At 36.4% G+C, this 27,553-nt stretch overlaps 5 protein-coding genes across 26 annotated transcripts; 1 reads left to right on the top strand and 4 right to left on the bottom strand.

The window, feature by feature from the left end:
- Positions 1-3,950: 3,950 nt before the first annotated feature.
- LOC140983228 (uncharacterized) lies at positions 3,951-6,814 on the bottom strand. Of its 14 annotated transcripts, none has more exons than XR_012176399.1 (4): positions 6,289-6,814; positions 4,994-5,038; positions 4,647-4,775; positions 3,951-4,535 (listed from the first exon to the last, which is right to left on the bottom strand). XR_012176399.1 is itself a non-coding variant. In XM_073450205.1 (4 exons), exons 1-3 carry the CDS (start codon positions 6,681-6,683, stop codon positions 4,475-4,477), a joined length of 504 nt encoding a protein of 167 aa, XP_073306306.1. In that variant the 5' UTR covers positions 6,684-6,809; the 3' UTR covers positions 3,951-4,334; positions 4,465-4,474. The 14 variants fall into 14 exon arrangements, 10 of the variants coding, with proteins under 10 accessions (XP_073306306.1, XP_073306301.1, XP_073306295.1 ...); XR_012176400.1 differs by having other exon boundaries at positions 3,951-4,538; XR_012176402.1 differs by lacking the exon at positions 6,289-6,814 and adding an exon at positions 5,743-6,282.
- Positions 6,815-8,178: 1,364 nt separating this feature from the next.
- On the top strand, positions 8,179-10,742 carry LOC140983293 (polyol transporter 5-like). Its single transcript, XM_073450281.1, has 3 exons — positions 8,179-8,408; positions 8,661-9,023; positions 9,366-10,742. Exons 1-3 carry the CDS (start codon positions 8,255-8,257, stop codon positions 10,397-10,399), a joined length of 1,551 nt encoding a protein of 516 aa, XP_073306382.1. The 5' UTR covers positions 8,179-8,254; the 3' UTR covers positions 10,400-10,742.
- A 273-nt stretch (positions 10,743-11,015) lies between these two features.
- On the bottom strand, positions 11,016-12,909 carry LOC140983311 (alpha-1,6-mannosyl-glycoprotein 2-beta-N-acetylglucosaminyltransferase). Its single transcript, XM_073450302.1, has one exon. The coding sequence runs from the start codon at positions 12,516-12,518 to the stop codon at positions 11,217-11,219; it is 1,302 nt and encodes a 433-aa protein (XP_073306403.1). The 5' UTR covers positions 12,519-12,909; the 3' UTR covers positions 11,016-11,216.
- Positions 12,910-15,026: 2,117 nt separating this feature from the next.
- Positions 15,027-22,051, bottom strand: LOC140983320 (uncharacterized). 9 transcript variants are annotated; one of them, XM_073450380.1, is made up of 6 exons: positions 21,576-22,051; positions 21,140-21,243; positions 20,952-21,020; positions 20,528-20,578; positions 20,346-20,428; positions 19,546-19,745 (listed from the first exon to the last, which is right to left on the bottom strand). In XM_073450380.1, exons 2-5 carry the CDS (start codon positions 21,206-21,208, stop codon positions 20,381-20,383), a joined length of 237 nt encoding a protein of 78 aa, XP_073306481.1. In that variant the 5' UTR covers positions 21,209-21,243; positions 21,576-22,051; the 3' UTR covers positions 19,546-19,745; positions 20,346-20,380. The 9 variants fall into 9 exon arrangements, with proteins under 9 accessions (XP_073306416.1, XP_073306481.1, XP_073306463.1 ...); XM_073450362.1 differs by lacking the exon at positions 21,140-21,243 and having other exon boundaries at positions 20,358-20,428; positions 20,528-20,548; XM_073450372.1 differs by lacking the exon at positions 21,140-21,243 and having other exon boundaries at positions 19,546-19,766; positions 20,358-20,428; positions 20,528-20,548.
- Positions 22,052-22,188: 137 nt separating this feature from the next.
- LOC140983303 (adenylosuccinate synthetase 2, chloroplastic-like) lies at positions 22,189-25,793 on the bottom strand. Its single transcript, XM_073450292.1, has 4 exons — positions 25,335-25,793; positions 23,797-24,489; positions 23,028-23,339; positions 22,189-22,605 (listed from the first exon to the last, which is right to left on the bottom strand). Exons 1-4 carry the CDS (start codon positions 25,665-25,667, stop codon positions 22,435-22,437), a joined length of 1,509 nt encoding a protein of 502 aa, XP_073306393.1. The 5' UTR covers positions 25,668-25,793; the 3' UTR covers positions 22,189-22,434.
- Positions 25,794-27,553: the final 1,760 nt, after the last annotated feature.

The raw sequence follows: 27,553 nt of genomic DNA on the forward strand, positions 1-27,553 counted from the left end.
TAGCAAAGAAAATTTGCATTGCTATATTTTCGAGCCTGAATTCTATCTATATTTAATGAATAACATGATGTATTAATCCACTAAACATATATCATATAATTCAAGAGTATACAGAGCTTGACTATATTTCTTTTTTTCATCTGTATCTTGAGTGTGAAATAAATCTACCCCTATAAAATGTGTTTTAAATAATCATTCTTTCTGCTATCTCGTTAAGAGGTTTTCCGGCTAGAACTTACTCTTTGGTTTCTATCGAAGTCATGTTCCAAGCAATTTTAACCGATTTCATAAGACTCATTTCTGAAAGTTTAATGAATCATTTTCTGTTGAGATCAAGTGCTCCTACTGCGATTCTCATAGCCGATGTCCAATCATCTATGAGATTTTCTCTATTTTTTATGATCATAACCACATAAAGTTGTATTGGTTCCAAAATAGATTTCTCATAGATTGTTTGGTGTAAGAGAATTTGACTTCACCTTGACTTGGTTTCCGTTGAGTGTGTTTCTTCACCAACCTGAAAATCATTTCGGTGGTCTTCCTATGTTTGTGTCATAGGATCTCACACTTTCCATTGGTGATTCTTGTATTCTACTAACTAACACCCAGTTGTGTTCTTGTTCAAATCTACAACCTAAGATTTGCCAAAAACTAGTCTTGTTGATCATCCAGACCAATCCTATATATAGTTTTTATCAAATTATTGTCTTTTTTGAGACAGTTTTGATGAGATTGATCATTTTCTCGTCGTCGGTTAAATGTTTTTATATCACTTTAGCGTTCTCTCTTTGATGTAATATATGTTCAGTACCAAATGATCGTGATAATCTTCCTTCTGAGAATCTTTTACTAGTATTGGGTTGTTGTTCTATATTTTGGATTCTTGTTTGAATATCATTTAGTATTCCAAGAATTTCTTAAACTTTACATTGTACATAGTATAACAGATTGTCATAGTTTTGTACCGTTTTTTGGATCTCTCTAAGATTTCCGGAGAGTTTAGAGAAATCTAGGACTATTTATAGGAACATATTGCTCATAATCATAAATTTATTTTGTGATTCTGATATGTTTCTCTTTGCTTATGATACCTAACTTTGGTTAGATCTTCTTGTAAATATTCTAAAATATTGGAATAGGTCAGATAAAAAATTTAATCTCTAACCTAGCTTCGGATCTATAATTTTTTAGAAAATCTCCTCTTCAGATATTTAATTACACAGTAGTAATAATTTGTAAGTTTGAAATAATTTATCTCAGCTCCGATCTATTTTTATGGTCCGGTATAATAAATCCTTAGGGATGTCAATGGGTCCGGGTTTTACCCAGACCCACAATGGACCCACCCCATCTGGGGCGGGTTTTGGCATACTAAATGGGTCATGAGGCGGGTCTCGGGTCTAATTTTTCAGACCCATCTGGGTATGGGACGGGTCATGGGTCCTATAATACCCGCCCCATACCCTCCTCATATATGTGGATATAAATTGATATGCTCGCGAAGATGATTGTGGGGTGAGGTGGAATGTAAATAAATCACAGTTTTATTTTGTTATTGTACTTTAATTTCAATTTTGTTACTATACTTTCTATCTTTAAATTACATTTTTTTACGGTTTTAAATTACAATTTTATTTTTTCAATGTATTTTTTCTATTTAATTTTGTAGGTAATTCTTCAAGTAATTTACCAACTTGTCCTACCATTCTTGATGAAGAGGAATATGATCATGAAGCATGTGTCTAAAATATTGCTTACTCGATGATTTTACATTGATCTGTTTAAGTTCTGATGAGTTATTTTTGGGGATGACAAGACTTTTTTTAAAGAGCTAGTAACTTTTTTTTTAATGTAATTCATTACGTCGTGAAAATTTTTTGTTTGTTATTATTAAGTGTGGTCGAAGACATGAATTATTTTTCTATTGTGTTTTATTTAGAGACTTGTTTGTTTCATAATTCAGTCATGTGATAAAAAGATTACAATTTTCATTTAAAAAAAATTCGGGCCTAACGGGTTTCGCGAGTCTACCCGACCCCATTTCGTATTTGGGGTGGGGTGGGTCCGAAGAATATTTAACCGGTGTGGGGCGGGTAATGGGTCAAAGTTTTCTTCATGAGGCGGGTCTTGGGTTTAGTCATACCCGCCCCATTGACATCTCTATAAATCCTTAATAAAATAGAATCAGGATAGTTTTGATATTTTTTATATTTATGCTTTGAGGAACCATTTTGGGCAAATTCTTTGAAACATGGAAACGATTTGGGATAGTTGAAAGAAAATGAATTAAATTGAGATTTTGTTAAACGTTTGAGATCTAATTGAATTTTTGTCCGCTTTGGGTCTCAACTAAATTCTCAAATGGCCAAAAGAAAGCATGGTGATTTCTTGATAATGCCTGAACTTTCAGTGATATTTTCTGAATTTTTACTTGCCTTGCCTGGGACGGATTATCAAGAAAAGAATGAAAAGTGGGAAGCAGAGGGATTTGAGTTCTTAGATTAGAAGACAATGATTTCAATTCAAAAAAGGGGAAAAACCATTTTTTTTTTTGTGACCCTTATTGGGAGATAAGAAAGCATTTAACTTCTATATGAATCTTGGTTTGGCGTCACTACAAAACAATAATGGGATATGGATATGCATGATGATAAGAGTGATGGAGGACATTGCTTAGGTTCAAAGAGATGAGGACATCTGGACATGGAACAATAATGCGGAATAAGCTGCTGTCAGGGGATAAAAACTACTGTTGAATTTCCAAGAATGGCCGAAATAATTAAATTTAATCATGTATTCAAGATAGAAAAATAGTTTTTTTTAAAAAAAAAAATTGAAAAATAAAATGGGAGGATATGGTATTTAATCTAGGGAAAGTTGGTGAAAAATCTATAATCAAAATATTTTTTTTGGTTCACTCCCTACCCACAAAATTGTGGTACTATGTCATACAAAATGTGGTACACTTCATGTGGAAATGTGGTACTAAAAAAGTACCCAGAGACTGAACAAAAAAAAAATCGACGACCGGAAACTTAAGACCTATTTCCCGTTTAATCTATTTCATCTTGGTATTGGTTCTGGTTAATGGATTATCATGGAACATGCACTTTGAGCGTTTGGAATCCCAAAACTTCCATTTTCATATTTTAAATTAGAGATAAGAACATTGGGATGTGGACGTGATTAAAAAAAATGCTATTATTCCTTTTAAAAATTCATGGGGATCAAATGTTAATGGGAATTTACTTATCTACAATATAAAACAATGGAAATTAGTTCCAATTATTTTGCCTGTCCCATCAGAAATACAAAAAGAATTCCATTTATTCATCCTCTTTCGGTGGCTAAAGAACCTTTTTCCTTGTTCCAATTAATTTTTGAAGATAATATTACGCAAGAAAGGGACTTGAGGCCAAAGGGTACAAGGATTTGTGATCAAACTTACTCATCTTTCCTTTTATTAAGAAGAAAAAGGGAAAAAGTAAAAAAGAAAAACATAAAGAATATATATATGCTTTGGCCATTTGTCAAAAGCAAATCTATGTATTGATCAAATCACTAGATTTTATTTCTGAAATCTTTCATATTAATTTATGAGAAATGACGCAGAAACAGCATTTGCCAACTTTTAAAGTTTGTAGTTCAACTATTTATTGTACCTATTTTCTGGTAATAAGAATCACCATTTGTTGCATTGTCTGAAAATTGAAAAGTAAACACAGTTGCCCCACCCATTATTTAATAATGCTTGACGTTGGTTAGATGCAATTGACCGCACCACAAATCTGAAAAACACACTTTCAACTCAAAGCCATGTTGAATTTTATGATATGATCTCATAAGAACAAGACACTGTTGCTTTGAGTCAGTTTTGGGAGGGTTTTACACGAAAACAAGACAGGTACAATAGAGCCACTAAAGCTTAACCAATATTGTGTACAAAAGGAAAACCGAAACAACTCATAAATTTTGAAAAAGAAACTTGTGTATATTGTAGGACATGATATTCAGTTGTCATAAAATGGTAACTATAATTCCCAAGTTGTACATGATATGCTGAAATGGTCGACGGATCACATGTTGGCAGATATCACATTCTCGGCAGATTCAGTTGCATAGATTGAACATTAAACGGCTCAAGATCGGATGTCATTGATATGGGATTTTCACAAAGGTACAAAATATACAATAATCGCTCGCACAATTAGCCCGTCTTTTGAATTTGACTCACTCCAGCCAAAACCAGTACCTCAGGATTTGTGAAATCACACTTGCTCGGAGGAAACCATGAGGACCCAACAGTTTCAGGCATCATATATTGATACTGTGATCTTGAAGAACTTAAATGGATTTACAGTGAACTGTATGTAGGTACTTGTATAATGAAAAAACAATCTCATTCCAATTGTATTTTCAATGTAAAATCCAGTAATTCGCTAAGGGGGACAAAATTGCACGTACCAAGAATGATTCAGGATTCAACATCATCACCATCTCCAATCAAATTACAGATATCAGAGCACTCCGAAAGACTGCTGACAAGAGAAAAAAATTCGAAGTGCATAAGAAATGGCTACACATCTGCATCTTAACATCTATAGCCTAATAAGTAAATGAAGATTGTTAGTGCTATCAGGGGGAACCTGAGGGGAGAAGGGGGCCCGACCTGCCTTGGCCTCCTCCCCTGATTTTCTGGGTCTGCCCCAGACATCCGTAGCCATCAACTAAGCCCATTGACATAGCATTTAGTTTTGAAAGACATAGGTTATGTGCTTGTGTCTCAAAGCAATAGAGAGTTGATCATGATTCAGATCACTTACAACAAATTTTTTGGCAAATTTACATCGTTAAATTCCATCACATGTATTGAATTGAAAGAACTGCTGTACATACTATCAAATGATCGGGGTAAATTATGAAAATGTAGAAAGCATAAAGCAAAGTTATGTAAGACAGTGATGAAATATCAAGGGGAAAAAAGGAAATATACCAATATTTACGACTCCGGAATCCGTCCTTGAAAACAACCAGAGGTCTGTACATAAAGGCAAAACATTCTCATCAATATATGTATCGAATATCAAGATATAAATACTAAACATCATGCATTTGCAAAGCACCTTTCAAATATGTGCATTTAAAATTTGAACACACTGAAAACTTTGAAGCATAGAAAATGGCATGCATATGAGAAATACCGATATCATTGGAAAAAATCATTTTCACGAAGAGTTAGATACAATGCAGTCATGCAGACATTACTATTTGAGAGATCATGATGCTGCTATCTATGTTCGCCCTCTCGCTCTATTTCCATCATGCATTGCACCAGAAGGGTGTAGTTCAAAAACATGCAATCATTGTCTTTCGACGTGTGGCCGATTGAGATCCTATTGCATAGAGATAATATTATCTATGAAGAGATGAAATTATTCACTAGTTTCATTTTTTGCAGGTCTTGATAAATATATGTTTCTGCGATTCTTCAATTTTGTGTTGGCTTATATCAATTTTTTGGAAAGGAAACATCATCATATTGAAATATTATCATCTTAGACTTACACTAACTACTGATACATAGAGACATTATTCTGAACTCATGTGCTAAATTGGGAGGCTATGCTACCAATCCAAGAAAGCAAGGTTCTATATGTACCATGGACATGCCAGAATGGCCAAACCAAGAATGAAAACTAGCATTGACCACAATTAACTTCGAAGATAAGCTGAGTAATTTACCACCGCAAATCATCCATTTAGATCAGACTCCAGCTATTCAAGACCGAGGAGGTAGTTGCCACTATGCTCGTTCATCAAGTTTGAAGGACTATCTATAGAAATCAACTTGAACTTGCATCTCCATGAAAGTCTAAGTTTTCTTCTTTCTCAGTCCAAGTTTTTACAAATCAACTAAAGGAAATGAATGTGCAGTAAATTTCAAAGTGTATACAATATAATTATAAATGCAATCCACTTCACGAATCACATCACAACTCAAATTTTACCACAAGCAAGAATGCCAATCTGAAGTTGTCCAACAAAAAGGCACTAATCACGCGTGGCAGGCCGACAAACACAATAGAGAGAACCAAGAAACATATTACGAGTTGATAAATTTTAGAAAAAGTACATGAAAAAATTAGATAGTTAGTCTCCACTATGTCCATCCAAGCGTTAATGCACGTATATCTCTTTCAATCTAATACAATGTGAACATTTTCATGATCATGGCTAAATCCTACATCTCTGAGGCAGGATATATAGGATAAAAGGCCTCATTTTTACCTCCTAATACTGAAAGGGCCTTCGCCAGGAGAACCAAATCCACCCTGCATGCAAACGGTCGTACATTTACTGGTGCAACTCTCGGCTTTTCTTGACTTGGGCCTTTGGATTTTATACCTCCTTTTGCAATCCTTCAGTTCAGCAGTGCACTCACTGGACAAAGTTTGCGGTATGTTCGATAGAGTCTCCTCCTGCTGTCGCGGGCCCACCACCTCACTTCTGCCCGCAGACAACACCAATGCGGTGGCGGCGACTGCAGCTATGGCGGAAGCTATTTGCTTGCCTGCGGTGACGCTTGTGTTAGCTAAAGAAACAGGCTTGCTTCTTGTTGGCAATTTACCTCCAATGGGGTATATCACCGAGCATTTGGTGGACGTCGAGCCAAAGGATAGCATCCCTGTTCACGAATTATTTTTTCCCTGTTTTATCTTAAAGTTTTGCATTCTTCCATTTACATCCCCATGTTCTAGTGGGGACTTCAATAGCCATGTCCGAAACCAGACAAGGAATGAATACGGTTGTGGAGACGTTAAGGGGTGATGCTGATATTAATTGGATTCAACTGTAAGTAATTCAACACATAATGCAAAACGATTAATTGGATTCAACTGTAAGTAATTCAACACATAATGCAAAACGGTAAATTTGACTTTCATAATATGTTAATATTAAAACTTGGACTTTAACTCAACTCTAAAAACCAATGTTCTAAAATGGTGTTAGGCGGCGACCTACCGCACCGATAAGGTGCTAGGCGGCCAGCCTAAGCACCTGGGCGCTCCTGAGCACGCTTGGGCTGGCCTAGGTGGATCTGGACACCCTTAAATACCCCTTAAATAGGCCTGATTTGTTTTGAAAAAAATAGTTCGAGGTTTTAATATTTTAAAACCCAATTAAAATATTAAAAGTTGAAAAGAGGTTGTCCTAAATCTAACGCAGAACCAAAGAAATCGAGAAGTCTGATGGAAAATATTTACATCTCTCGTCTTGTGGAGCAGCAACGATATTTTTCTTCTACCTCTTTTTTCTTTCGATTTCTTGCATTTCTTGATATATCTACCTTTGCTACATCAAGTATATGAAACATATTTAAAGAATTTTCATCACTGATTCTGGTATCATTTATTAAGCAACTTTATCTGGTTTTATCGTTATCTCAATCTCCTCGTTTCAGGTGAGTGTGAAAGTCCTTGGTACCGTAGAATCCGATTAACAGCGCCTATTCCCCGCCTAGGTGGCTTAGACGCTAGTCGCTGGTCTGACGTCCGACTAACGCCTAGCGAATTTTAGAACTTTACTAAAAACTAAATAAAAGAAAAGATTGTCCAATCTAATATATGCAATTCTCAATAACCCTGTACAACTAACATGGGAGATATTAACAACATATCATTAATGATATAAACCAATCAAGCAAGCCTATCAAAATCAATAACAATAATAAACTTAATTACTACAATAGTTCCAAATTTTAGTAAAAAAAAAAATTTATTAAGAAATTTAAAAGCCTAAAATATTTTCAAATCGTGAAATTGAAGTGACAATGCGAGTCCGAGATAAACATGAACCACAACACGACATATCTTAAGAAATTAAAATAGGAAAAAATATCTTGCTTTTTTAAAAATATTATTATTTTGATTCCTGTTGTGTGTGTGTTTTATTTATTTATTTTTTTGAGTTGTTTCTGATCATTCATTTCCTTTTTTTCCCCCAAATATATACCATTTCTTCTTTTATTTTTTTGCGAATAAAAAAAAAATTAAAGATGGAATGGTAAACTTTGCTTGTTTGTCCACGCATTCATGAATTTGTCTTGATAAAGATACGTGGATAGAGATTTCTAATTAAACATACTTTATTTAGTCACTCGATGCCAATCATTTTGCATCTACAGTGAAATTCAGATAATAACACAAAGATCATTCATATATTTCAAAAGTTGAATCCAAAGAAAATATTAAGAATGGATGACCAAAAGCTATCTGATAACTTCAATGAAGTTTCCAGCAAAGCCCAGATGCCTAATAATTCTGCAGCCACAAAGAAACACAAAAGAAACAAATATGCTTTAGCTATATCAATTCTTGCTTCTATGACATCAGTCTTGCTGGGATATGGTAGGTATTCTTATTATTTTCTTTTAACTTGGTAATATTTTTTAATTAGTGTGGGGATTTTTACATTTAGGCATGCATATTCTCATATATAGAAGTAGTTCTTTAGTGACCAGCATGTGATATCATCCAGATTGATAGAATTAATGATTTAAAGTAGTAACAATATTGAAAATTTTGTCCATTGTTAGTTATAAATTAAGTTAAAGATCATGTAATAAGAATGGTTTCCTTTTATCAACAATCAATATGCAGATACAGGAGTAATGAGTGGAGCAACTCTATACATCAAGAAAGATTTGAAAATCAGCGACGTCCAAATTGAGATTCTGGTGGGGACCATTAATATTTACTCCCTCCTTGGATCCGCCATGGCGGGGAGGACCTCCGACTGGATTGGGAGGCGCTACACCATAGTTTTCGCCTCCGCAATCTTCTTTGTAGGTGCAATACTAATGGGATTCGCCACTAACTATGCCTTCCTCATGGTGGGTAGATTTGTGGCTGGCATCGGGGTTGGTTACGCACTCATGATTGCGCCGGTGTATGCTGCGGAGGTGGCTCCCACCTCCTCCCGTGGATTCCTCACTTCTTTCCCTGAAGTCTTCATCAACTTCGGTGCGTATTTTGGCTTGGCCATTTCGGTTTAGTGTATGCTGTGTTAGGAGGAATACTTTCTGCATAATATAAACTTGTATAAAGAGAAGTTTGTGAAGAGATAATGGCAAATGCTAATAGCATGTTTGTGAAGAAATGACATGGAATGCATAAGTTTTACTTGTTTCCTTCTGAATATACGCATTAAAAGATCCATGCATACATATAATTCCGCATAGTAATCACTTCTCAATCGTTGCGAAATATCAGTCGGGTAAATTTTCAAGAAGCATAGGATCACTTTTCTCACTCATTCAATTATAATCTAAAGATATTTGCTGATTAATTCAGTTATATGAACAGGTGTTTTACTTGGATTTGTATCAAACTATGCATTCGCCGGTCTCCCGCTAAAATTAGGCTGGCGACTGATGCTCGGACTCGGTGCAGTTCCATCCATTTTCCTGGCCATTGGTGTACTAGCCATGCCAGAGTCGCCTCGATGGCTTGTCCTCCAAGGCCGCCTTGGTGATGCCAAAAAAGTACTCCTTAGAACATCAGACTCACCAGAAGAAGCTCAACTGAGATTTGCTGACATCAAAGAGGCCGCAGGATTGCCTGAAAACTGCAACGATGACTTCGTAACTGTCCCAACACACAGCTACGGCGAGGATGTGTGGAAAGATCTGATCCTCCATCCAACACCACCAGTTCTCCACATTCTAGTCGCTGCCATTGGCATACACCTCTTCCAACAAGCTAGTGGCGTAGATGCAGTCCTGATGTACAGTCCAAGAATCTATGCGAAAGCTGGGATAAAAAATGATTCAGACAAGTTACTCGCCACCATAGCCGTTGGGGCAAGCAAGACCTTATTCATTCTGGTGGCTACATTCTTAGTCGACAGGGTTGGGCGGAGGGTACTCCTGCTGACAAGTTGCGGCGGAATGATGGCATCCCTGATCGGACTTGCTGTTGGATTAACCATAATCGACCACTACAAAGATCAAACAATTATATGGGCAGTGGTGTTATGTATCATCACAACTTTATCGTCTGTCGCCTTCTTCTCCATCGGAATGGGTCCTATAGCATGGGTCTACAGCTCCGAGATATTTCCATTGAGGCTGAGAGCTCAAGGGTGCAGCATAGGAGTTGCCGTGAATCGGTTTACGAGTGGAGTCGTTTTGATGACCTTTATATCACTTTACAAGGCTATCACGATCGGTGGGGCATTCTTTTTATTCAGCGGAATCACCACAGTGGCTTGGGTTTTCTTCTACACATTGCTACCTGAGACACAGGGGAGAACCTTAGAGGAAATGGAGGCTTTGTTTGGGAGTTTCTTCAAGTGGAGGTCCACTATTAAAGAGTTGGACAAAAGAAATGAAGCCTGACCTTTTATATTTTGTTGTTTCATTTGTATGTATGGGTGTGGGTGTGATTTAGTCGTTCCAATCACTCACCTTTTTGTGTTGCGGGTGAAACATCGAGGCTCGCTTCATATGTTATTTCAAAAACTAGAAGTTCAAGATGCAGCACAAACTTCGAATAGAAGATTCGAGTGTTTTGTGTAGTTTGATTATAAAGTGAACCATCTATTCTTGGTTTATCACCTCTCTCCTTTGTTCGTGGAAGACGAAAGTTGAGTTGGTTCTCAAGCTTGTTGAATCGAAGAGTCAAGTCTGAACAGAAGGAATATCTATTCAGATTGAATTAGAGCTGAACTATTTTATTCAACTGCTTACAAATCCCTTTTAGCTCTAATATATTCATCAATAATTTATCCACTAGTAAATGAATTTTACTTTTCACAATTCACTTGAAAATATCATGCTAGACTGAAGTGTGTAGACTTAAAGTATATAGCAGTATTTTGATCTGTTTGCACCTCTAGGATATCGTGCTAGACTGAAGTGTCTCTCAAGGTTCAACCTTGTATGTAAACAGTAAATAATTAAAATTAAGAGCAAACCGATAAAAATCAGACAATAAGGGGGCATAAACATGCTAAGTGGAATACATTACTGGTATAAATTTGGGGAAAAAAAAGGTGAATTACAAATTGCAAGTTCTTACACACGATAATGAAATGACAGTGTAATAGACTCCTCTAATGTACAACAAACATGCAAATACTAAAGCTATATCCCCATTCATCACAGGACAAACAACGTCCACTTCAGGGGTGCGTGGACGAGCTAAAAGTTATTCTCACACCTCTCTCAAATCTGTAACCATATACATCTTGGAAAATTGCATACACAATTCACGATCTCGTGTATCTCCCCACCCTCCCCAACCCCGAAAACCAGCTTTATAACCAGGTTGGTTCTTGTATACATGTACTCCCCAATTTGATTTAATATTCGGAACTCTATCCTCTTCTTCCACTTCGAAATTCACAGAACCATTATGAACGCATGCCGCTTGCTCGCCCTGTCCTTGATGCAATCCGCATTTCCCAAAGTGAACGGCACTAGTCCTAGGTCCCCGTAAGGAGTAAACTGGTCCTCCAAATGAAGGATACACGGTAGCCCACATTGTTATATCCCAATTATAATCATCAAAAGAGCAAAACTCTCTAGCTTTCTTATGTATCTTTCTCCATACGGTTCGGTTAAAGGCATATCCCACGTTTCCCATCCTCTCTGCAATCAGAGTCTCCGACCTTTCTCCTCTTAACTTCACATCAGAGGGTGCAAGATTTGTAGCATAGCAAAGTGGGCATTTTTTATGCTTCAACTCCGTTAGTAACATCAAATTTCGATATGCATTAGGATATATAAAGTGATCCTCTTCAATGAAGAGAGTATGACCCGAATGTTGGCTAGTCTCCCTTAAACCATCCCACACAGTGTTCATCATCCACCACCAATGATGTTTCAATGACACAATCTTCGGCGAACGGTGGTTGCCATACTGATCCGGATTCCCTTTACACTTAATCATAGTAGGATCTTCTTTGTCCTTACAATCGCCAGGCGATACACCAGGAAAGCTACTATCAAAGACATGAGGCGAATACGGGGCAAAAATTTGTTTCACTCGGCAAAACTTGATACTCTTTACAATTTTATCCATCTCCTCAAAAAACCCATCGTGACTAACTATTAGCAGCGTTTCGCTAATCCCTACAACTTGGGAAAGGCTATAGACGACCACTTGAAGATATTTAGGCCGGTTGTGAACATACAACACGATGACTATATGATTCTTGGCTAACTTAGGATATAAATCTAAGTTCTCCGGTGGCATCTGATTACGCTCCTCTAACAACATAGAAAGCTCGTTTTGTCTAGGAAGCTCCAACTTCTTGGAAAATCCCAAAGTATAGTTGTCAGTAGTCAATCCAAAAGAATCATCATCACCCTCAAAGGTGTATCTGTTGATTAAATCTACGATAACATTTGTTCTTAATATCAAAACCAAAAACACAGATCCCAACAGAAAGATAAAAAAGGCACGCCTAAAAGACGCATCTTTTATTCTAGCTTTTCTTAACAAAGCCGCCATATCTATGATCTCTACCCAATAATACAACTCAAATAAAAGAAACGATTTTCCTTTTTCTTGCAAAATCTTCGACAAAACAATCAGAAATCTACGAGACTAGGAGAAACTGTGAACAAGAAGAACCTCGAAAAAAAGGATCTTCGGAACGGAAAACGCGCAGCCCATCCCCCCTCGAGCTGCAGAGTTAACTTTTTCAGAGAATCGATGAGATTAAACGGTAGACTGGTGAATGCTGGAAACCACTTGAAGAAAACCAGTTAAAATTCAGGAAATGGACAAGAAAAGCGATCCCTTGTAGAAGGAAAATACCGGGGAGAAATTCAAAGATGCAGTTTTAGATGTTGGACGAGGGGGCCGGCGCCTAGTCTAGAAAAACTCTTCCAATTGCCGATGAACATAAATATATTTTTTGGTTCATAGATAGATTTTGCGTTTAATTTTCAAATAATGCGGTACGAAGGTTGTCTTTTTCAGTCTAGCGTGTGAGACCAACATGGCTGTCGGTGGGTAATTCTCGATTTGGTCTTTGATATTTAAGTAATTATTAATTATTAATTATTAATTATTAATTTAGTCATTTTTCTATTTAGTGTCTTTGTTTAGTTTCTCTGCGTATAAATTTTTCCTTTTTATTTCTATAGTCTCTATTCCTATTTACCCTGTTTTCTATTTTTATTTTTATTTTATTTTTAGATCTAAGTACGTGACATTGTTATATCTATCGAGTCTGTCCAAAAATTAAGCAATGAAGCTATGTCTCTGTTTGTTAAGAGATTTGATAAATTTATGCGCAAAAATCAATCTAAGTTTGCTAAACCATATTATAAAAAGACCATACAGATGATGGTCAAGCATGTTTTAACTGTGAAAAAAGGGAATTTTATTGCAGAATGCAACATGCCAAAGAAAGATGAAAAGAAACCGGCCGAGAGGAGACGATCCGAAGATGATAAGAAATTTTTCAAAAAAAAAAAAGATCAACGAGTATTAATTGCAGAGGAAGGAAAAAGCAAGTGGGCTGACTCAAACTCAAAAACAGTCTATCTCTAAGGAATCCTCAAGCGAGAGTGATGATGAGACAGTTAAATGTCTCATGGCTGATAAAGAATCAGAAACTATTGAGGATATGATAGTTGATTTTGATTCCTCAGAATTTACACGAGATGATCTTGTCACACCATTGCATGACATGGTGAATGAGTTTAAAGGACTCGCAACGGTTCGATGAAGCCAAAGCAGAAAATCAAGACTTGAAAAACAAGTCAGTGGTAGTGGGCTCATTCATGAGAATAATATAGTGAATTAATCAACTGAACGCTCAAACTTGGTATTTATAGGAGAATACCTGAGCCCGTGATGAGCCTGTCTTCCATTTAGGCTAGGGATGAGCCAGTGGTAGTGGGCTCATTCATGAAATATCAGGTAATTTACTAAATAAACAATAAAAACTCACACTTTTATAATAATAATAGATAATAGATAGATAATATATGTATAGTTTCAATTTACAGTTTTAACTTAAATAAATTTTTTAGACAATGATCATTATTTTCATTCTCGTGTAAAGGTGTTGAGTTTTTTTGAACCAAATGAGTTAATGTACTTCGATTTAACAAAACAATGAAAATGGACGAAATCATATTAGTGCTAATCTAATTTATATTACTTTAATTGATCGATATATAATTAATATGTGTTCTTCAATTTTTATTCATCTTTTTTTTATTTGTTGGATACATAGATTTTTATATTAATAAAAATAAATTTAACTTTTTCTTAATAAAATTAAATCAGAAAGTTGCATTCCTGTGAGAAATATAACCTCGAAGATGGAAATGGTGAAGATCAAAGTTCCATAATCCTAATTATGGGTAACAAAATCAACCCCAAGTGTTCAAACAATGCTCTACTTGGCCTATCAGCCTGTTCAAACGGGAAACCGGAGTTCTTGCATGTTAATGGGAAAGATAAACTTGAAGATGGTAACACTGAAGATCAAAGTTTCATGATCCCAATTCCAACCATCGTAATTCCAACCAGAACCATCTCATGCCCGACCGTTGAACGTTTAAAATGTCTATAAGACCAAAAATAGTTCCCAACGGGTTTTGTCTCCAGTAGGCATAAAGTATGAGGCAAACAACTAATACAAGACCGTATTTGGGTAAAGGAAAATAATGGGTAAAGTAAAGGCTATGTTCCAAAAGAGGAAGGTGATAAAATATTTATTATTACATACCTTCATTTCCTTGCGGATGTCATTAGCAGGGCACTATTATCCCCACGCAATAACTATACAACATAAAGAAAACAGTAACACTATCAGTTCAACAAAACTGTATCACAAAAAGAAATAACCAACAATGCCCACTTGTGCAGCACAAATAAATGCCAAACCGAAGAACTTAGTTTTCTCATGTAAAATAAGGAAAAATTTATCTTGAAAAGTACATACCATGAGACATGCAGGACAAGATGCAATGAAGTGTGGACAACTTAAGAAAAGGAAAGAAAGCAAGTAAAAGGAGTGAAGGAACAAAAGGAACACGAAGAACAAGAAAAACAAGTACAAATGGTAGAATCAAATAAGGCATTAATTAGCATATTGGACAAGATTGCTATCACAAGCATAATTCGCACATCCATAAAATGACATTCTAAAATTCTTATTTGACCATGTAGCAGTAGACAGCATCACCTGTGCATTTAAAGCACTTTCCAATACTTGAAGAAGCAAGTGTTGGATGCCCTATTACAGCAAAATTGCAAAATCATAAATAGTTCTTTTGCCAGAGATTATTTGCAGGGAATAAAATTTGACGTTAAATAAGTAACTTGAAGGTTTTCTACACCTTTGGGGTACAAGTCTCTCCACGATGTCATCAACTGCAATATTGGAAGCAGAACAAGCAAGAATCTTTATACCCCGCTTTACTTCTTGTAAAATAATTTCGATTACAGTTGTGGTTTTCCCAGTTCATGGGGGTCCATGCAACAAAAAGAGGTCCTTGGACGACAGAGCCTTTGAGATAGCATCTTTCATAAGGAAATGAAAAGGAAAGAAGGTAATCTGATTTAGTTAGTAATTACAGTTCAGCAAGGAAAGATGTTAATGAGAAAAATAGTTAACCTATATTCATCATTATAGATAATCTTATGCGTACATATTACCAAAAATAAAGATACCAAGTGAAATAATATAATCACCCCTTACGGAGATCCCCTTGCGCATAAATTGAAAAGGAAGACGTGCTATTTGTTTACATCCATTAGTTTGATAAAGTGAAATAATATAATCACCCCTTATATCAGTCAAATATTCCCAAGACAATGAATCACCATGTGGTAGATATTAGAAATAAAGATTTGAAATGAATGAGATCATGATTACAAAAGGATATTTAGCAGACAGTATTCCGTCCCTCAAAATTAGGAAAAATGAGAGCAGGATTGGAAGTAAACTTAAAGGTAATGGGGTGACCACTTCTCCAATGTGCCTGCTATGACCTTATAAAATCTCCCACTTCAAAAGAAAACATAATGGCTTCAGAATTGTATTTGGTTTTTTGTGTTCTCTGAATTCTTGATAATTTCGGGGATTTTTTCTTTTTTTGAGTAGTCTTTGGATAATACTTTCCGAAAATTGATGTGATCGATCATTATTGGTATTGTACAGTGATTGTGTTATGATTGTTGCAATAGATAGAGAAGAAAAAAAGGATAACAAGATTTGAAAAGTAAAATTTTATGCAGTTTGAAAAGGTGAAAAACTTCAGACAAAAAAGTGAAGGAAAATGAAAGTTCATAAAAACATCTCCAGATGAAACAAACCGATCATTACTCTCCTCCAATTGTAATATTTTCTGACATGATTATATACATGTAAGACGACAGAAGCCATACATTTTATGCGATTGATATTATGTAGCACACTTTAGATCACCCGTAATACAAGCTGAGGGCTATAAAATGTTAGGTTTGATTATTTAATAGGGTGGGGCCCACGCATTAAATAAAGTCTTACCAAAACGTTATCCCACATCGAATTTTTATTAAAGTTGGACGAGGGAATTAGTTATAAATAGAGCTCAATTCTTTCAGTTATTGTATCCCAAAATCAAAAGTTTTTTAGCTTTGATAAAAAGAGAGTGCATAGAAAAAGAGAGTGTATTTTTTTCTTGAGTGCGAGAATTCTCTTTGTGTGAGTTAGAGAAATTATTTTCTCGGTATACTCGGGTTGGGAGTGTGAGAAATATTGAGTGTATTGGTGTATACACTTGTTGTAATATTTCTCCTGTTATAAAAGTTGCAGTGCTCCGTGGACGTAGCCTATATTGGGTGAACCACGTAAATCTTTGTGTTCTTGTTGGTTATTTTATTCCGCAAGTTTTTGGGTACTATTATCATCGTGGTCGGCATCGTTTCGGGGGTGTAATTACCCAACAACTGGTATCAGAGCCTTGTTATGAAAATTCTTAAGAATTCTGAGTATGCTCTGTGGTTGCAGCTTTGTCTGATCTTCCACATCAGAAAAGATTTTTTAGACTTTTTGCTAAGGCTAGAGAAGTGATGGCCGGAGATGATGGATCGGGACCGAGTATCAACAAGTTCGACGGTACAGATTTTACGTTCTGGCGACTACAAATTATTGATTATTTGTATAGCAAGAAGTTGCATCAACCTCTATCTGGAAAGAAGCCGGAAAAGATGGAGGATGATGACTGGAAGCTTCTTGATCGACAAGTGTTAGGTGTAATACGATTGACCCTAACGAAGAACGTGGCACATAACGTGGCGGAGGCAAAAACAACGGAGGAGATGATGTCCATTTTGTCGGACATGTACGAAAAGCCATCGGCAAATAATAAAGTATATCTCATGAAAAAGTTATTTAACTTGAAGATGAGAGAAGATGCATCGGTGGCTAAACACATCAATGAATTCAACACGATTGTTTCACAGCTGACATCGGTTGAAATTAAATTTGATGATGAGATTCGGGCACTTATTCTTTTGGCGTCTTTACCAGACAATTGGGAACCGATGCGGGCAGCGGTTAGCAACTCTGTTGGAAAAAGAAAGCTACAATTCAATGATGTCAGAGATCAAATTCTTGCTGAAGAAGTTCGCAGGATGGATTCTGGTGAAGGAACATCATCAAGTTCTGCTCTAAATCTCGAGAATAGAGGAAGGGGCAGGAGTGACGAAAAGAGTTTTAACCAATGGCATGGTAGATCCAAGTCGAGAAACGGAAAAGACAAAAGCAATTTTGAAAAGAATGTGAAGTGCTGGAGCTGTGGTGAGACTGGTCACTTGAAAAAGAATTGCAGATCAACAAAGAACGACGCTAATGTTGTTACTGAGGAGGTACATGATGCTCTATTACTATCCATGGAAAGCTCGGTTGATTCTTGGGTTATGGACTCGGGAGCTTCGTTTCATACCACTGGTAATCGTGATGTATTCGATAATTACATTGCGGGAGATTACGGAAAAGTTTTCCTGGCTGATGGAAAACCTTTGGAAATTGTTGGTATGGGTGATATCCGGATGAAGATGACAAATGGATCTGTCTGGAAAATCAACAAAGTAAGGCATGTACCAGAGTTGACACACAATCTGATTTCAGTGGGACAGCTTGACGACGAAGGTCATAAGGTGACCTTTGGTGATGGTTCTTGGAAAGTAAAAAAAGGAGCCATGATTGTTGCTCGAGGAAAGAAAACTGGAACACTGTATATGACTTCCGGTTTGAGAAATAAATTAGCGGCTGTGGATGCTGGAGCTAATTCAAGTCTATGGCATAGTAGGCTTGGGGATACGAGTGAGAAGGGAACGAAGATGCTTGTCTCAAACGGAAAGCTACCGGAATTAAAGATCGTTGAAAACAAGCTGTGTGAAGCTGTATTTTTTGGAAAGCAGAAAAAGGTGAGCTTTTCAAAAGAGGTTAGAGAACCGAAATCAGCGGATTTGGAGCTGGCACATACTGATATATGTGGACCATTTCCTGTGACATCCCTTGGAGATCACTCAAGATATTATGGCACTACTGTTGACGATTCGAGCAGGAAATTTTGGGTTTATTTTGTGAAAAATAAATCGGATATTTGAGACCTTTAAACAGTGGGAGTTAGCCATGAAAGATGTGATGGATTCACTGTCATCCAATCACATGTGGGAGTTGTCATAACTTTCTGAAAGTAAAAAGGTTTTACATAGCAAGTGGGAGTACCGGTTAGAACATGACGGTAGCAAGCGGTACAAAGAAATACTTGGTGTAAAAGGTGAAAAGGAAGTCATTGGTTACACTGATATTTTCTCTCTGGTGGTAAAGTTAACTACTATCAGGACTGTACTTGGATTGATGGTAAAAGAAGATTTACATCTGGAGCAGTTGGATGTAAAGACTGCGTTTCTTCACAGTGACCTAGATGAAGAAATGAATCAATCACAGGGATTTGAAGTACGAGGGAAAGAGAAAATGGTGTGCAAACTTCAGAAGAGCTTGTATGGTCTCAAACAAGCAAGACAGTGGTACAAGAAGTTTGATGGTGTAATGAATAATGATGGTTTTCTGAGGTATCAGGCTGATCACTGTTGTTATGTGAAGCTTGATGGTTATTATATCATACTACTGATATATGTAGATGATATGTTGATAGCAGGAGCTTGTCTGGAGCAGATTGATAAACTCGAGAAAGAGTTATCAAAGGAATTTGCTTTGAAGGATTTGGGTGCTGCAAANAGTGTATTTTTTTCTTGAGTGCGGGAATTCTCTTTGTGTGAGTTAGAGAAATTATTTTCTCGGTATACTCGGGTTGGGAGTGTGAGAAATATTGAGTGTATTGGTGTATACACTTGTTGTAATATTTCTCCTGTTATAAAAGTTGCAGTGCTCCGTGGACGTAGCCTATATTGGGTGAACCACGTAAATCTTTGTGTTCTTGTTGGTTATTTTATTCCGCAAGTTTTTGGGTACTATTATCATCGTGGTCGGCATCGTTTCGGGGGTGTAATTACCCAACATAAAATACATCCTGTAAGATATTTTTGGGAGAAGACCTGTGAGGAATAATGATTATAATTGACAGGAGTGAACTTGATATCCTTCTTGGATACTGTTGGCGGTCTCTCTCCGAATAAGACAGGAACCAGATCAGCGGCAGGACCTTTCGGCACACCTTTACTTAGTTGAATCAATGTGTCCTTCATCCGTCGATATGTCACCTACAAATGAATAACAAAATTCTAAAACAAAATTAGGTTCAAGTCAGATAAAACTTACTTCAACTAAACTCAAAAACTTGTAAGTTCGTTAGGAAACATTACGTAAATCTAAAAGCAAACATTCCTCCAATCTTAAAAGAAGAAAGACAATTGACGCATAATTTTTCCTTCAAAAAGGAAATCGTATAATCTTGAAACACTCTGGATTGACTGCAAGTTAAAAGTAACGAGGTCCCTCGCAGCTTTATGAATAACTTTGATCGAGTGCAGCCGAGTAATTTAGCAAAGGGATTCGATCAAGTCTTGAATCAAGATTTGAGTACCCTCCAACCCATAAAATTTTTGGGGTAGCAGAGTATTATTTTACAAGATTAGACAGAGGTTTGATACTGTAAACTACTACTAGAAAGGGGGAGTTATCTGTGTATAATCTGGCTCATTCTCATATAGGCGACTTAAAAACGTCGGTCGATCATTGCTTTTCTTAAGGCGAAAAGGTAGGAAAATTCAAACTTTAAATTAAAAAACTTAGCGGTAATGCATCCTCTAATTCATTGCATAACAAAATTATTATTATTATCAATGAAGTGGGAGATGTACCTCGTTTGCCACCTTTTCAAGGCGCAAGGGAATATTTAAACCCTCTTCTGTGATGTCATCAGAAGCAACCGTAATAGATGATCCTGCTCCATACGAAAATGTATTCTATTATTAATGTGTAGCATGATGTTTAATTTCCAAAACTTTGAAGCAAATGCATTGCTTTGGGGAAACATATGTACCTTTATTCGGTAAACAACACCCTGCCCAAGTGGAGGGGAGCCCAAATCAGCCTTGTTTAGTTTCAAAACCACGACATCATGATTTCCAAACCGGAGAGCATTAAGAATTGTTGAGGAAAGAAAACAGAACAGCAGCAAAGAAGAAAATGTTCATACATGGAAAACTTGAATCATTCTTAATATACAAAAGAGGTAGAAAAGAAAAAAAAGAAACAATCATACTACTTCAAAAACTAATATATTGCAGATTGTCCACTACAGCAATCATGTTATTAGGCATATCATAACTAATTCAAAGAACCGGCGAACCTCAAATGGAATCATCAAAAGGAAATCTAATTTTCTCCTTTTTACTGAACATTGACACATGCTTCGTAAGGTATCGTCATGCTTTGTAGGTTACTGCATTATATCCACTTAATACCTTGTGAGGAGGTAGTACATCTCCCTTGTTAGAGTGAAACTCCAGGAGTGACTTTCCCAATAGCCCTGTCTACATAAATGCAGCACTTAGAAAGTTAGAAGCAGCCAAAGAACAACCTAAACATTTCATCCAAAATACAATTAATATTAGTAGCAAACACACATAAAATATAATTTTAAGACAGTAACCTGAGCATCTACACACTTCAAGTTCAGAATAGCGGACCCTTTCTTTTGAGCAATGTCCAAACTCCTCATCGGCCCGAGTTCATTGAAACAGATATCTCAGCTTCCTAAGACAATCAAAATATACCCATTTAATTACTCCTAACAATAACCAGAAAAAAGATATCACTTCTTTCACGAACACATATTATCCGAATACCTCAGTCGATAATTTCCTTTATATCCAGTAATTATTATTATAGTAAAAAGGCCGAAGCTTGCAAATGAAATTAAGATAATACAAACCAAACCTCGAAATGATGATTAAAAAAATGGAAAGAAAACATAAAAAACATAATTCTTCGATCAAAATGCATATGAAAAGGCACTGGAAACAAGTAATCAAATCATACAAAAAGCAAACAAATAAATACACGGAAATTTGACTAAGAACGCATACTTCCTCCATGTCTATGAGAGGCGCCATGGTAGATACAAAATGTTCGAGCGTAATTTTGTCAGCCGAAGACTTGTTTCTTGACTTCTTTCCTTCGTCCTTCTCCATTGCTTCACACTCCACACCACTCTACTCCGTTCCGCTCCACTCTTCGCTCTTCGAATGTGCTGTTCGTAGCAGCAGTATTTATACGTGCAGACCTGAAAATCGTGTTTCTGTGCGAGGCCTGAAATCCTTTCTCGTGTTTGAACAAGGTGCGATCTTCATTCCATAAGGTATAAACAGAAATCCGATTATTTTATTTGAAGATTTTCTTCCTTGGTAGTTTTCCCATATTTTTATTTTGATTTTTTTCTTTAATTCTTTTAATTTATATACACCACTCATTTGAAATTAATTATTATAAATATAATTCTATTATAACTTCTTTGATAGCAACATACTTCCAGTGACTGCAGAGAACTTCTTAATCATTTCATGTATTATTATATTATTATTATTATTTATATTTTTATTAAATATAAAATGAGTAGAAATAATCAGCTTAAAGAGACTATGGAACATACTCATCATCATGATTGATGACCCAAATATTTAAATTTTGAACGCAGCAAAATGTAGATAATCAGCTTAAAGAGACTATATTTGCAAAAATCATTACACAAATTGCATTTTATGCCACCAAATTAAGTCACCTTTTCAAAAACCGACAAAAACAAAAATAGAAACAAAACAGAAAACAAAACCCATTAGCCCGCAGGGCAGGGAAAAAATGCCTTTATCCTGAAAAAGGTTCATGTTCAATCTTAAAGAAAAGAAGATGATTTTCACCAAGATTTAAACAAGCTGCAATATCGAATTCTCATTTGTATATAAGGGCATCACGCCCTGGTCCAACACCAACGTAGTGAATGGGAACACCAATGAGTTCTTCTATCCGTTCGACATACTTACGAGCAGTCTCAGGAAGTTTGGAGTAGTCTCTGATAGACGAGATATCAGTTTGCCACCCAGGTAAGACTTCATATTCAACCTAAACATATTTAGAGAAACGTAAATAGTCGGTATATCAAAAGAGATCTGGGTGGAGATGAGTAATTTTCATGGTGAAGAGAAATCCTTGAAGATTTAGTTCCTCATATTCTTGAGGTGATGTTTACTTTCATCCACGTCGACACCGGAATGAGACGATGCCATCCACTTCCAAAATTTTGACATGGGAGGCAATTCTAGGGAAGAGGAGTTGGGAGATATAGAGAATGAAGGAACATGGCTGAGTCCAAATATTAAATAAAATGAAAGAAACACGAAATAGGCGAGAAAATGCATGGTCCAACATGATACGATAACTAATTTAAATTTAAAATTTCACTCTAAAGTGCCAAATAAGCCCCAACAGGGGGTAAATTATAAAGGAGGATGAAATATGGGGTAAACAAATAAATTAAAATGTACCTGTATTTGCTCCGAAGTCCGGAGGTCAGAAGGAAATGATTGGACTTGAGTGCCATTTATCTGCCTGTACCCAACACCCAACTGAATTTCTGACAGATCTGACAATACATCAAGCTTGGTGAGGTTCAACGAAGAGAATCCATTTATCTGACAGCAGTATTTCAGCGCAACTATGTCAAGCCAGCCACAACGACGAGGTCGGCCAGTTGTTGTGCCAAACTCCTGTCCAGCGAACCTAAGCAGATCACCACCTTTACCCAAGATTTCTGTTGGAAAAGGCCCTGAGCCTACTCGTGTAGTGTATGCTTTGACCTGCATAGCAATTGAGAAAAATAAATGTCATTCACAATAGTAAGATATGTAAATAGGATATAGGATGATTCTATAATACGAACATGTATATACGACAACTGAAATTCAATTTTTGTCACCCCTCTCGAAACTATGAGATATTCCTACAATTTATCCTTGAATTTCAAGAAAATGTGTGTGGGACTGAGTATGCATTGGAGAATCGACCAAAACTATAACAAGTAGCAATGGTAAAACTCATTTCAATCATAGAACAGCTAATGTACAAAATTTAAATGCAATGCCACGTGAACAAACACGCAAGATGGAAGCTTGTGTGCTACATTTCAATATCCCCATGAACAACCACACAAGACAGTAGGGACAATTGTTGCTCCCAAACAAAACTATCAACTATTTTCAAATGAACCGTAGCTAAGAAATGCAATATGAGCAATATCGAAAAAAGCCAGCTTACCACCCCTACAAGATCACCAACAACTCTAGGGGCAATGCCAAGACCAGTGCAGATTCCTCCAGCAGAAGGACTAGAGGAAGTGACAAAGGGGTAAGTCCCAAAGTCAATATCCAACATGGTCGCCTGACCACCTTCGACCAAAATCTTTTGCTTCTGCAATATGGCATCATTCATGAAATGCACGGTATCTGTGATGAAGGGCTCCAACCTCTCAGCATACTTCTTGTACTGCTCCACTTCTTCCCTGAGCATGTCAGGGCCATAGTTAAAACCTCGGAATCTGGATGCAGCATCAGATAGTAAAAGGTCGAGCTTCTGAGGAAAGGTGTCCATATGCCTCAAGTCACTAACTCTTATACCATTTCGATTAACCTTGCTTGAATAGCAAGGTCCAATTCCTCTCCTTGTAGTACCAATAAAGGATTTGGCAAGCTCAGCTTCTCTAAGCCCATCCACCACTTGATGAAAATCAAATAACAAATGAGCCCGATCAGATACCAGGATCCTTCCTTTGCAAGAGACTCCATTAGATTCAAGACCATCTATTTCTTTAAATAATCCAGGTAGATGAACTACTACTCCATTACCAATTACACAGATAATTCCCTCGTTGAGGATACCAGAGGGTACAAGGTGAAGTGCAAATTTCTTGCCTTCTGAATTGTAAATAGTGTGCCCAGCATTAGCTCCACCCTGACATTGAATGGTGATGAAAGTTGAAAAACAAGCAAACCACAACAATGAAAACTGAGACCTACTATGGTACAATTTGTGTGATATTATTTTAGAAGAATAGAATCAAGGTCCCCTGAACTAACTACAGGTTCTCTCACTTCCACAGTACATACAAAAATCTCGTTGATCCAGAAAGATTGTGTAGGGGGTAGGAAATGAAAAGGAAACTATATCATACAACCTAGCGCAACATACAAAGTAATTGACATATCAAAAGTTGATAGCCATGTCATCCATCTCTTTTCTCCCAAAGAAAGCAGTCAAAGATGGGGTAAAGCGAGCATGTATCCAGCTTTGGAGTTAGCTATCAAGTGATTCAAGGGAAACACCTTGGTTGTATCAACGTATTCTTCCCAACAAACATTGTAACAACTTCAAAAAATTAGGAGCTAAATGTTTCTGGAGGGGAAGGTTGCTGCCAACAATACTGTCTGAGGCAGAGATAGGAAGGGAGATTAGAAATCTTCTCTGCGTAATTTTCCAAAATGATAAATACCAATCCCCCAAGAAAGACCATTTCATCGAGCATAAACAAAAATTCTTGGCATTCATATAAAGTTACAGAAAATTTTCAACAGCTGATCGAGAAAGATTAAACAGAAACTAAGATTTTTCTGAAACTAAAATTCCATAATTTCCGGTGTTTTTACAGAAAACGCTGTTGAATAGCATAAGCTACATAATAGTCCATTGTACATCATTATTTACCATTTTTATTGCAATTTAATTACATTTTATGAAGAACAAATGTAAAAATATAATCTTTTCGCTGCCATCCACAAGTCTATATCAATAATGTGTACCTGACAACGAGCAACAATATCGAAATGTTTAGCCAGGATATCAACGAGCTTTCCTTTCCCTTCGTCTCCCCACTGACAGCCAAGCACGCCGGAAACCTGACTCAGTGATCCAATCCGACTCAGCGCAGAGTCCAACTCACTGGTGTCTTGCTCTATTACAGGTGAGCCACTATTCCCGGTGGAGCAGACAATCGGAGAACCAATCGATTTGTGCTGCTTGACTATAAGTGAATGGGCGAGGTGGCCGCAGAATTTCACCGAGCTGGGGACGGATGGGGTAGAGGAGATGGAAAATGAGGTGGAGTCCAGCATGATGGGTGAGGAGAGGTTCATGGCCCCGCAGCGGCGGCGGTATAATTTTGTGATTCAGTCGGTTAGAAGTAGACGGAGTGGAGTAAGGAAAGATACGGGGTGTTGAGAGTTACATCGAATACGACCAAACCAAGCACCGACTCAGAATCTCAAAACAAAATACAATATGAATATATTTGGGATTTCATTTTTTAAAACATGTATAAATGAAACCCAAAAAAATTGAATATAATTGTGAATTCTTTTATTTTTTAGTGACGTCATCTATTAAAATTCGTCATAAACCACAGTGAGCAAATCACGTGTGGCATACTCGACCGGAAAAATGTTAATCAAAATCATTTGGTTAAGTACTCATTACTCCATTAATTCGAATACCTCGTGTGCTCAATTAATTTTATTTTCTCATATTTCAAATTGATTTTATTATATGAATGCATATTGATCCGTCTTGAATCCCAAATCCGTAAATGATTTTAAATAGAATCACGACAAACTGTGATTCATCTGTTAAGACTGGAATTTGGACTTAACTCAACATCAAAAGCTAGTTCAAGAAGGGAGGATTGTCCAAGCCCATATATACAACTCTCAGGTATTTTATCCAACCGATGTAGTGGTGTCAATCGGGTCGGGTGGGTCGGGTTTCAGGTCAACCCGTGATTTTTTTTTTCAACCCGAACCCGAAGCAGCCCGAAAACCCCCAACTCGAACACGAACCCATCTAACCCGACTCAACTCGTATAACCCGCCTAACTCGAATTTTATTTATTTTTTTAAAAAAATTAATGAAAAAAATTCGAAAAAATAAAAAATAATAATAATATTTTAATTTAATCACAAAATAACAAAATTTTCGATTTAAATTTGAAAGTTTAATGGTAAAAAATTAAAAGTATATTTACTAAATCAAATAAATAATTGTTAAAAAAATAAAAAAATATACAAAATATATTCTAAATGATGAAAATTTATCATATAAATATACAATAAATTTTGTTCAAACATACAATATATAAAAATATAGGTAATATTTAAAAAAAAAAAATTTCGGGTCAACCCGCGACCCAACCCGAAACCCGTCTAACCTAACACTAACCCGAATCCACCCAACCCGAACCCGAAAAACCCCAACCCGAACCTGATTTTTTTCGTGTTGGGTCGTGTCGGGTTGACGGGTCGTGTTGCGTTTTGACACCCCTAAACCGATGTAGGACAACTAACACACTTCATTCACGTCTAGGCATGAACATCTAGAGCGTGAAGTTTACAAATGACCTTCAACACATAACGGTGGGACTTGAACTCTGATACTAGCTCAAGAGTGGAATTTGGACCTAACTCAATCTCAAAAGCTAGCTCAAGAGTGTAGGATTGTTCAAGTCCATATATTCAACCCTCAGGAATTTTATCTAACCGATGTGAGACAACTAACACACCTCTCTCACGCCCAAGAATGAACATTTGGAGCGTGAAGTTTACAAATGACCCAATTTTGGATAGAATTGGTGTCCTAACTATGACCAATCCGATACATAACGGTAGAACCTGAGCTCTGATACCATGTTAAAATTGAAACTTGGACCTAACTCAACATCAAAAACTAGCTCAAGAGGAGAGGATTGTTCAAACACATATATACAACTCAAAAATATTTTATCAAATCGATGTGGGACAACTAACATCATCTATATTTACATTCCATTTTTTAGTCAATACATTTTATTTGACCTTTTAATTTTATATTTGACAATATTATCCTTATCCATTACTTTATATTTTTTTAAAACCATACATCAATAATTTTTTATTAAAAAATGTAAGTTTAAAAAATAATTAAAGTAAAAATTTAGTATTTCTGAAAAAAAAAACATATTTTTGTATTTTAACAAAATAAATTCAGATTT

The sequence above is a fragment of the Primulina huaijiensis genome, chromosome 1 (assembly GCF_012295235.1).
Source record: "Primulina huaijiensis isolate GDHJ02 chromosome 1, ASM1229523v2, whole genome shotgun sequence".
NCBI lineage: Eukaryota > Viridiplantae > Streptophyta > Magnoliopsida > Lamiales > Gesneriaceae > Primulina > Primulina huaijiensis.

Excerpts from the sequence above, each read along its gene's own strand:
- LOC140983303 (XM_073450292.1), bottom strand. The coding sequence starts at position 25,667 with ATGAACCTCTCCTCACCCATCATGCTGGACTCCACCTCATTTTCCATC. Across the intron at positions 24,490-25,334 it reads ATATTGTTGCTCGTTGTCAG|GGTGGAGCTAATGCTGGGCA; the intron begins GTACACATTATT and ends ATTCAATGTCAG. Across the intron at positions 23,340-23,796 it reads TTGGTGATCTTGTAGGGGTG|GTCAAAGCATACACTACACG; the intron begins GTAAGCTGGCTT and ends ATTGCTATGCAG.
- LOC140983228 (XM_073450205.1), bottom strand. The coding sequence starts at position 6,683 with ATGCTATCCTTTGGCTCGACGTCCACCAAATGCTCGGTGATATACCCC. Across the intron at positions 5,039-6,288 it reads GGCCCTTTCAGTATTAGGAG|ACCTCTGGTTGTTTTCAAGG; the intron begins GTAAAAATGAGG and ends CTTTATGTACAG. Across the intron at positions 4,539-4,993 it reads TTCCGGAGTCGTAAATATTG|CAGTCTTTCGGAGTGCTCTG; the intron begins GTATATTTCCTT and ends TTCTCTTGTCAG.
- LOC140983320 (XM_073450315.1), bottom strand. The coding sequence starts at position 21,680 with ATGGAGAAGGACGAAGGAAAGAAGTCAAGAAACAAGTCTTCGGCTGAC. Across the intron at positions 21,021-21,575 it reads CTCTCATAGACATGGAGGAA|ACAGGGCTATTGGGAAAGTC; the intron begins GTATGCGTTCTT and ends GCATTTATGTAG. Across the intron at positions 15,559-19,580 it reads ATAATCATTATTCCTCACAG|AAAGATGCTATCTCAAAGGC; the intron begins GTCTTCTCCCAA and ends CATTTCCTTATG.
- LOC140983293 (XM_073450281.1), top strand. The coding sequence starts at position 8,255 with ATGGATGACCAAAAGCTATCTGATAACTTCAATGAAGTTTCCAGCAAA. Across the intron at positions 8,409-8,660 it reads ATCAGTCTTGCTGGGATATG|ATACAGGAGTAATGAGTGGA; the intron begins GTAGGTATTCTT and ends ATCAATATGCAG. Across the intron at positions 9,024-9,365 it reads TGAAGTCTTCATCAACTTCG|GTGTTTTACTTGGATTTGTA; the intron begins GTGCGTATTTTG and ends TTATATGAACAG.
- LOC140983311 (XM_073450302.1), bottom strand. The coding sequence starts at position 12,518 with ATGGCGGCTTTGTTAAGAAAAGCTAGAATAAAAGATGCGTCTTTTAGG.